This window comes from Garra rufa, chromosome 16, assembly GCF_049309525.1.
Source record: "Garra rufa chromosome 16, GarRuf1.0, whole genome shotgun sequence".
In the NCBI taxonomy this organism is placed as follows: Eukaryota; Metazoa; Chordata; class Actinopteri; order Cypriniformes; family Cyprinidae; genus Garra; species Garra rufa.
The window spans coordinates 33590495-33601711 of record NC_133376.1 but is presented as its reverse complement, the minus strand read 5'-3'; the positions used below and the strand labels follow the sequence as shown (position 1 = coordinate 33601711).

The window sequence follows — 11217 nt, the reverse complement described above, 5'->3', positions numbered from 1 at the left end:
AAACCACACGTAATTATTTAATTAATTAAACTAAAAAAGCAAACTCTTCTGAAACTATATCATACAAAATTTATATTATATTAACAGTATTATATGTTGTTTTTAGGACTTAAAAAATAAATAAAAACTTTCATTTTTGAAGTACCGAGTACTTTTAGACGAACGAGCCAAAGATATGACCTCATGCTCCATTCTTAGCAATGACATAATCCTGAACAATTCCATCCAATCATCTTTCACTGTGCCTTATTTTACATGCACTGCTTATTCATTAAGCCAAATTACATTTCCATGCTTATTTATTCTCCTTATTACTCCCGATGGCAGCTCACCTCCCGCTTTTAATTATCACATTAATAATACAGACATGAGCTCCATTAGAAGGAGGAGATCAGAAGACATGGGCAGCGTTTAATGGAGGATGAGATTAGCCGAAGCTTCACGCACGAGGCGCCCACCTGTGTGCTGACCGGGGTCGAGCAGCATCAGGTCAGCTCTGTCCTGTGTGCCTGAAAAACTCAGCTCTGTTCTGATTAGGATGGTGGCCATTTGCGGGGAAACAGCGGGAAGATACAAAATTAATCAAACGTTAATGCAAAAACCTAATGGGCAGCCGAAGTGAGAATTCATTCAGCACAAAAATGCCTGTTCTTATGCATTCTAATAAGGTGTGTTGCAAATTAGAGAGAAGATAATTATAAAACAACAGAATTAGTTCAATTTGCAATTCAGCACTGAAATACTAAGCACTATACAAAAAATATTATTTGAAACTTTTAATTGAATATCCAACAGGTACTGCCTTCATTTACATAAATTACTTTAAATTGTTTTTTAAACAGATGAAAATACCCTATATTGAGTCTTGTTTTATGCAAATGGGAAGCAATGAAATAAGCAAGTGCAGTTTAGTCTGTTCCTGTGGATCATGGATTTGATCTGAAGCTGATTTTAAAGAACTGAAAGCTTGACATATTATATGTAATATGTAAGTGTCACACAGTTCAGCTTCTATCAGATCCTAGGTGACATACATAATAACTAGAGATGTACTCTGCATGCCATACAGATGATTATAAGTCATTTTTGTGGAAAACTTCAACAAAAATGTGGAAGACTGGTCAAAAGTTTACATACACCTTGCAGAATCTGCAAAATGTTAATCATTTTACAAAAAAAAAAAAGTGATCATACAAAATGCATGTTATTTTTTTTTTTTTACTACTGGCCTGAATGAGATATTCCACATAAAAGATGTTTACATATAGTCTACAAAAGAAAATAATAGTTGAATTTATAAAAATGACCCTGTTAAAAAGTTTACATACACTTGATTCCTAATACTGTGCTGTTACCTGAATGATCCACAGCTGTTTTTTATTTAGTAATATTTGTTCCTGAGTCCCTTGTTTGTCCTGAACAGTTAAACTGCCTGCTGTACTTCAGAAAAATCCTTCAGGTCCCACAAATTCTGTGGTTTTTCAACACTTTTGTGTATTTGAACCCTTTTCAACAATGACTGTATGATTTTGGGATCCATCTTTTCACACTGAGGACAACTGAGGAACTCCATATCCAACTATTAGAGAAAGTTTAAACGCTCACTGATGATCCAGAAGGAAAAATGATGAATTAAGAGCCGGGGGTGAAAACTTTTGGAATCTGAAGATCAGGGTAGCTATATTTAACTGATTTTGTCTTCTGGGAAAGATACAAGTATCTTTTGTAGCTTCTGAAGGGCAGTACCAAATGAAAAACATATGATATTTAGGCAAAATAAGAAAAATGTACACATCTTCATTCTGTTCAAAAGCTTACACCCCCGGCTCTTAACGCATATTTTTTCCTTCTGGAGCATCAGTGAGTGTTTGAACTTTCTGTAATAGTTGCATATGAGTCCCTCAGTTGTCCTCAGTGTGAAAAGATGGATCTCAAAATCACACAGTCATTGTTGGAAAGGTTTCAAATACACAAAAATGCTGAAAAACCAAAGAATTTGTGGGACCTGAAGTAATTTTCTGAAGAACAGCTGGCTGAAAACACAGCTGTAGATCATTCAGGTTACAACACAGTATTAGGAATCAAGTGTATGTAAACTTTTGAACAGGGTCATTTTTATAAATTCAACTATTATTTTCTCTTGTGGACTCTATGTAGATGTCTTTTATGTGAAATATCTTATTCAAGCCAGTACTAAATAAAAAATAACATGCATTTTGTATGATCCCTCTTATTTTGGTAAAATAATTAACATTTTGCAGATTCTGCAAGGTATATATAAACCTTTGACCTCAACTGTAAATGCAGCCTTATTGAGCATTAGAGACTGACCCCAAACTTTCTGAACAGCAGTGTATTCCTGTAAAGTCTCCCAAATGACTTACAATCATCTGTATGACATCATTCATGCAGAGTACATCTCTAGTTATTATAAATGTCAACTAGGATCGGATAGAAGCTGAACTGTGTGACACTTACATATTAATATGCCAAGCTTTCAGTTCTTTCCTATAACATGAGCATCTTAATACAAATCTTTAAATACGGTACTAAAATCAGCCTCAGATCAAATCCACGATCCACAAGAACAGACTAAACCTACTCACTTATTTAGTTGCTTCCTATTTGCATAAAACGGTGTATGTAAACTTTTGACCTCGACTGCATTTGGTCAACTGCATTGTGAAAGATTTTACAATTTAAAATAACTGTTTTCTATTAAGATATTTTAAAATGTAATTTTTTACTGTGATGTCAAACCTGAATTTTTAGCATCATTCAAAATCAATTGAATTAAAGAATTGTTGATTGAACTGTCAAATTGCATATGTAAAAATTATTCAGAATGCTATTTCTGCATCTTATCATGTAAAATTTACTTCATTTTATCCACCATTTCATGACTTCAACATTATGATTCCTAAAAAAAAAAAAAAAAAAAAACAACTTACCATAGGCATTTTGGTACAGCGGGAGCACAGGCAACCCAACTGTTACTACAGGAAATGACTAAACACCCCGTGGATGTACAGTCTGGACCAGCTACTGATGCTGAACCTGCTCAGACTCATGAACCTACTGCGCACCCCTCAGAGATCCAACATGCCCCACTGCCCAAACCCGCTGGAGACCGCGAGAATCAATCACGAGTATCTTCAGCATCATGAGCTGACTGAAGAGCAGCCGAAGGAGAGGGAGCTTATTGAGCGTGAAGAGGAGCAGGAGGAGAAGTATTCTGGGACTCGGAGGAAGGTTTGCAAAACATACTAGATATACGCCAATCTTGACCTGAAGTTAAAGGGACAGTTCACCCAAATAATACAAATTCTGTAATTAATTACTCACCCTCATGTCATTCCAAACCAATAAGACCTTCATTAATCTTCACAACACAAATTAAGAGAGCTTTCTGCATAGACAGCAATGCAACTCACACGTTTAAGGCCCAGAAAGGTGGTAAGAACATCAATAAAATAGCCCATGTGACATCAGTAGTTCAACCATAATGTTATGTTCTCGTAGCTTCATAAAAATAAGGTTGAACCACTGACGTCACATAGACTATTTTATTGATGTCCTTACCACCTTTCTGGGTCTTAAATGTGTCAGTTGCATGGCTGTCTATGCAGAAATATCTTAATTTGTGTTTTGAAGATGAATGAAGGTCTTGTGGGTTTGGATCAAAGTGGGTGAGTAATTAATGTCAGAATTTTCATTTCTAAGTAAACCATCCCAGACTTCTCAGCATTATTAATTATTAAACAAGCCTGTCTGCCACAACTTCCCTTCAAATGTAAAAATGAAGAGCTGAGATGGTGAAGGCAATAATAGTGATTCCTAACCACTTGAAGTACTAGATGGAGTTGTTTTAAACTTATATGAATTACAATGTGTAAAAATACTATTAGGGTTATTAAAACATTGTTTAACAGTTAGTTAACTGCTTCACACATTCTAATACTTTTTAAAGAAAAGAAAACAAATAACAGGCCTATGTTTAGTCAATCTGTGTGGATCACACCTATTGTACAACAAGTGCATGTGTAAAAACAGCAGAAGGTTCCTGTGGCACCGCTGTTTAATCTCACTCACGCCTCAGTATAACACTTTAACTGAGATGTTTTATGGATGAAAATAGGATAATCAAGCTAATATAAAACTAAATTACTCATATGAGTCTGATTTTTACTCACAGAATTGATTGTTTTTTAGTTTAACAGTGAATTATTGTATTCATGATATTTTATTAATATTACCTATAATGCCAAATGATATCTAGTATAATACGAGGAGCATGATTCTGGTTTGGAGTCGATGAGAGGCCTAACAGTTACTGGCTAAAATGAAGAAGGCAGATATTCAGGATGCTAAAATTGATTCAGGCAGAAATCTGTGCCAGAGTTTTGGTGACTTGATCCTTGACATTGAGGGCTCCTCTGCACTGCCTCCCGCACAGGAGAGAAACTCATTTCTAGCAAACACCAGGGATGCTAGGAATGAACTTTAGAGTCAAATCATCTTTTGCAGCAATTGTTTTAAATCTGACATGAAGCAACATTTCGGCTGTTTGTGTTACCTTTCTATGAAAGAATGACCAGGAATGTTGTAGCTGCTCAGTGTATTTATTTGACTGTGGCATTTAATGAATTTTCTTTATGCTCTGACATTTTTGAGTCGACTATTTAATCTATCAGGGCCACATAAACAGTGACATTTTTTGGCACAATCATGATGGCTTCCTTCCCAGCACAGAATGTGAAGGATCACTCCGTCTTCAATACGTTGCTTAAAATGAGTCTGAACGCATTCCAGAATTAATTATGATATTTCACTAGAAGCCAAGGAATGACATTGAGATTCGGCGGACATTTCTGGCACGGCATCGTTATTCTAGTTCTCTCCTCCCCTATCTATTTCTCTCTTGGGTCCTAATTAACTCCTGAGGGCCTGAGAGCCCTCTGACACAGCTGTCTGTCCCCTAAGGCCAACTGTTCACCACGCTGTTGTGACCAGGCCATTTCACCCCTATTTACTCCTCAACTGCATATACTGGAGAGCAAACAGCTGTGGCTAATAGTGAATAATGCTGTAATGTTGACACATACACTCATGGACACACACTCTCAACAATTGCAAAACGGATACACTTAACAGACGAGGCAAGAATGGATATTAGTGGGATATGAATTAAAAACTCATACTACCATCACTCAGATGCTCACCTGCACTCAGCTGTGTCTGACAAATCAAAAACATGCATATGAAATCCATAAATAGTTATATTGTTATTGCTAAATCGCACATTATATAGTTTTAGTTGATTAGATACTCTTTTCCTAAGTAAGCATTGTTGGGGGGTAACGCATAACAAGTAACGCAAGTTACGTATTTCAGTTTACTTTTTAAAAGTAACTAAAGTAATGCATTACTTTTTTAATTTGCAAGAAAATATCTGACCTACTTTTTCAAATAAGTAACACCATTTTTATTTGCCAAAAAAACATCATATTAAAAATGAATAAGCAAGCCCAGCTCAGACTTAAAAAGTAACGCAAAAGTAACAACGCATAACTTTCTATAAAAAGGAGCTAAGCAATGTAACTAGTAACTTTTTTTAGGAAGTAACGCAATATTGTAATGCATTACTTTAAAAAGTACCTTTTCTCAAGTGTTAGTATCAGACATCACAGAGATGTCTACTTGACGTCTACATCTGGAAGACAATTTTTTTTAGATTGTTTGCTCATCTGCAATATGTCTATAGGATGTTTCCTATCAGATGTCAAATAAACATCTATTAGATGTCTTTAAGATGTTTGTGATTGTGTTTATACACAGCAAATGCTTTCCAGATCAGGTGATCTTTAACAGACATCTTGCAGACGTACATGTGCTATCTGGGTAACTACCTTCATGCATAAAGCACTGCCTGTTTAGTAACTGACTGGGTTAAATTTTAGCTTCACAAGATGTTAAATGATCGACTGGAGTCGTGTGGATAACATCATGTTTTTATCATATATTTAAAGTCTCATTCTGACTGCACACATTTACTGCAGATGATTCATTGGCGAGTAAGTGATGTAATGCTAAATTTCTCCAAATCTGCTTTAAACAAACTTCATCTTGGATGGCCTGAAGGCAAGACTTTACTTTTATTATTATTTTATATTTTAGTTTTTGCATAAATTTGGCCCGTGGCATCAATTCTCAATTAAGCATGTGCCTGACAATTGTGCTAATGACAAAAGTGCTAATGCAAGTTCACAAGATTTTTTAACTGTTTTTGCAATACCTTTTTAGCCACAAAAAAGTTCCTAACAAAGCAGAACAATTGTGTCTCAAAGCAACTCTTTTCATGTTTGAATGATTCAGTGTTTTAGAATGATAAGACAATGATTCAAAGACCAGTTCTTAAATACAGGGGTCAATTGCTTTATTCATGAATGAAACATCTGGTTTGAATGAATCATTAAATGAATGATTCTATAATTCACATAATGACACTGGCCACACTTGAGGATATTTTCAGCAAATGTTTACTTTAATAGTGCTATATTAAATGAGCAATTCTTTACCAAAGAAATACAATGAACAGTAAATGTATTTATTTGGCAATTTGTAAGATATGCTAAAGGGATAGTTCACACAAAATGAAAATTACTCACCCTCTAGCCATCCTAGGTGCATATGACTTTATTCTTTCAGACTAATACAATCTGAGTTATATTGAAAAATGTCCTGGCTCTTCCCAGCTTTATAATGGCAGTGAATGGGTGTTGAGATTTTGAAGCCCAAAAAGTGCATCCATCAATCATAAGTACTCCACATGGCTCCAGGGGGTTAATAAAGGCCTTTTGAAGCAAATCGATGCATTTGTTTTTTAAATGGATATTTAAAAAATTCATAATTAAAACTTCATAAACTGTAATGCCTATGGTCCTACATCATCTGGTGGAAAGCCATTCTCTAGTGAAGCTAAGATTAAAAAAACTTTTTTGGGCTTCAAAACCTTGACTACCATTCACTGCCATTATAAAGCTTGGAAGAACCAAGACATTTTTCAATAAAACTCCAATTGCTTTCACCTGAAAGAAGAAAGTCATATACACCTAGGATGGCTTGAGGCTAAATCATGGGGTAATTTTCATTTTTGGGTGAACCAAAATGAGTTTTTCTAAGTCACGATTTTTCTAAGTCAACAGAAAAGTTCCTTTAACATCTAAACTTCTCTGAAACAATCCCTAAAAACAGACATGATTTTTCTGAAAAAAAGATATTCAATGAGAAAATGTGGGGCGGGAATCAATTAGACTGTGAATAGTGGCTGTTTCATACTAGAATGGAGCCAGACCTAATGAGAGTTTGCTAAAACAATGGCTAAATAGCTATTTGGCTATTGGTTAACATTATAAAATGGACAATTAACGAAAAGGGAAAGTAGTTTCAGAGGAAGTTATTGCATTTTCATTAAAGATTAGGATTTCTTTAGAATAATGTACACATGAATCGTTCCCAATAAGACTAGAAACAAGCATTAAGACAGTAAACAGAATCCATTTTGATTCCATGCTGACTTTAATGATCACTTCAGTTTTGAGCTGACATTTTTCAAGTCATTAGGATGAGCTACTGCAGCTCTTAGAGCTTTTCTGTTTGGGTCAGGGGATGCACTGATTTATTGTCATTTGCCAACCTTAACTTGATTTGGACTGTGTGAGAGTGAGAGAGTTATGGGACAGCAGCATTGTGGGACATGGCGTACTGAAATATGACAATTTTTTAAATTGGGTTCCAAAGGGCGCACGGAGCGCCAGGCACAGGCAGTAGCAGAACCAACGATGGAAAAGAGCAATTAGCCAGGCACAGGGAAGCCACCACCCGACATCAGTTACCCCACAAAGACCGCATCACAATTCACACCCTGTTGCCTGTCAGATGGAACTGGAGTCAGCCAAACTCATTAGATACACGCACACAAAATCATCCGCTCAGCTACCAGCCACTTACGCTGTCTCCGCTTTATTCAGAAAGCTTTTTAGACTTCAAGATTTGTGACAAGCTCGGGGGCAATACATCTCTTCGGGGCCATTTTGAGATTGTAGTAATATTGGAAAGCATTTAGGAGGCTGATTCTATTGTAATATATGCTACTTTTACCCACTTAGCAAAAACCGTCAGAATAAAAACACTAATAGAGAGAGTGCGTGGGTCGTAAAGAGATAAAAGCCTCTTCCATTCTGAAATAAAGTATATTATACAAGGAGTTCTACATGCTGATTGGACGATATATTCAAAAATACACAAAATAATCCTTAGTGAAGCGAGACACCATATTTAGTCCGACACAAATGAAAACAAGGCTGCAAAGGAACAGTTAACCAGTCCATTCAATAGGTTGTACTATTGGTCCCTTGATGCCAATCTTTTCGGCTGATGAAATAATAAAAAAATCTTTCCGCTGGACAAAATGCCCTGGGCTGTGAAAATTAAATGTGACCTAGAACCTTAAGACAGTACAACTTATTTATCAAGTTATACTCGCTCCCTTGTGCACTCGTATCAAATTAAATGTGCTGTCTTCCCTGGCAAGGGTCCATAGTAACCGCAATGACGCGAAACACTTGTTCCACCGATAGAGGACAATTATTATTCTTAGTTTACATGTCAGAAACCATATCTGCAAGTAGAATGATGCCACTTAAAGGAGAACAAAAATGTACAGATAATGTACTCACCCCCTTGTCATCCAAGATATTCATGTCTTTCTTTCTTCAGTCGTAAAGAAATTATGTTTCTTGAGGATTTTTCTCTATATAGTGGACTTCTATGGTGCACAGAGTTTGAACTTCCAAAATGCAGTTTAACTGCGGCTTCAAACGATTCCAAATGCATTTGTAAATGATCCCAGCCAAGGAAGAAGGGTCTTATCTAGTGAAATGATCGTTTTTGCTTTTTTTAATTACAATTTATACACTTTTAAACCTCAAATGTTGGTCTTGTCTTGCTCTGCCTGAACTCTGTTTTTTCCAGTTCAAGGATGGTATGTCAAATCTCCCATCTCATATTCTCCCTCAACTTTAAAATTGCCCTACATTACTGTTTTACCTTTTTTGTGTTAAGGGATTTTGATCTTCTTTGCATGTTTACTTTGCAAACACTGGGTTTTCGACATACCTTAACTGTCTTGAACTAGAAAAAACAAGAGTTCAGGCAGAGCATAACAAGACGAGCATTTGAAGTTAAAAAGTATATAAATTGTAATAAAAATAAATAACCCATCGTTTCGCTATAGATAAGACCCTTCTTCCTCGGCTGGGATCGTTTACAACCGCATTTGGGATTGTTTGAAGCCGCAATCAAACTGCATTTTGGAAGTTCAAACTCGGGGCACCATAGAAGTCCACTATATGGATAAAAATCCTGAAATGTTTTCCTCAAAGAACATAATACGACTAAAGAAAGAAAGACATGACCATCTTGGATGACAAGGGGTGAGTACATTATCTGTAAATGTTCTGAAAGTGAACTTCTCCTTTAATGAACTTTTCAATGAACATTCATGTCCTTATTATCTAGTCTAAAATGGAAGAACACAGTATTAATATGTAGTCACACTGAAATACTCACTTGTCTGTCATCTCCTGTCCGTTCCAGCAGAGAGAGCTGTTGAGCGCCGCCGGCTCTTTGCTGCACAGAGCTTCTCCGAGGCCGCTGTAGAACTGACTGAAGCCCCTCAGACCTGAGATAAACTCCCTGCAGCAGACACAGAGGAAATTGAAAAAGTAAGCGAGCACAGAAAGAAGAAAGAAACCAAGTGGACTCAAAAAAGAGAGAAATTAAATTAGATGGTGCGCACAAAGACTCAAGATTAAAAAGAATCCGTGGCGCAACGATACAGGGATTTATGGGAAAATTGAGGAGCATGGAGAAAGAAGAGTGAAGAATCGGAAACATGGAAATGGGGTTGGGGTCAAACGTGGTGTGAAACGCGATCTACTCCATTACGTGTCGTTTCCTGTCAGCCTAAGTTGATTTGAGACGCTTTGACTGTTAATTGACATTATGCTGGAGAAGAAACAGCCCACTGTGTTTGGCTCGCCCGCTCTCATCTGTTCATCAGAGCGAGGGAGAGTGGAACTGCACAGGACAGAGGGGGCAGAAGGCAGCTCAATGTCACTCACACGGTGGGAGACAAAACCGGTGTTAATGAGCATCTCTCTGTCACCATCAGCCTGCCCTGAACACACACACACACACACACACACACACACACACACACACACTGCAACTAACAGCACAAACACACGCTGCATTTCTCAACTCATTTACATACCTCCACCCAGAAAGACTCAGTCGCCCACATAGTTAGACCTGTGCCAGATTTTTAAAAGCAACTTCCTTTGAAAACTTTCATTGATATACTTATAATATCTAATATTCTAAATTAATTAATGTATTTAAAAGGTGCATTCTATATGATTACATTATTATATTATGTACACTAGACCACTCAAAAGTATGAGTCAGTAAAATATTATTTTAATTGTATTTATTCTTTTTTACTTTTATTCAGCAATGATGCATTAACTTGATTAAAAAGTGACAGTAAAGACATTTATGTTTTGTATTTTAAATAAATGCAGTTCTTTTGAACTTACTATTCATCAAGGAATCCGGAAAGAAATCAGTTTCCACAAACATGTTAAGCAACACAACTGTTTTGAACATTGATATTAATAAGAAATGAGCAGCAAATCAGCATATTAGAATGATTTCTGAAGGATCGTGTGACATTGAATACTGATGTAATGATGCTGAAAATTCAGCTTTGCATTACAGGAATAAATTACATTTTACAATATATTTAAATTAAAAGTATTTATTTTAAATTGTAGTAATATTTCCCAATATATTTGTTTTTACTCTGTCTTTGATCATATAAATCAAGTCAAAATTTGAACTCTTTTCATCTTAGTGCTTTTTCTTCTAATTTCTTAGCTTTGATGTTGAAAGAAGTAGAAGAAAAGCAAAGAAAAAAGGTGCATGTCGCCTCTGCACGCAGCATCTCTCAAATACTCAAAAGCACAGAACAGATGGTTTGATTTGGTTGTAAGACCCCTAAAAAGGTCAGTAAGAATCTATACAGAAAAAAACATGAAGGAAGAGAGAGAGCCAGAGGAAGAGAGAGTGCGAGTGCTGAAGTGGAGAGTCTAT

General features: G+C 36.2%; 1 protein-coding gene across 1 annotated transcript in view; it reads right to left on the bottom strand.

The window, feature by feature from the left end:
• gpc3 (glypican 3) overlaps positions 1–11217 on the bottom strand; it is a 197846-nt gene that overhangs the window by 75485 nt on the left and 111144 nt on the right. Inside the window, exon 5 of the mRNA XM_073821219.1 lies at positions 9631–9756. Coding sequence (XP_073677320.1) covers positions 9631–9756 — 126 coding nt within the window. The remainder of the gene's footprint in view (positions 1–9630; positions 9757–11217) is intronic.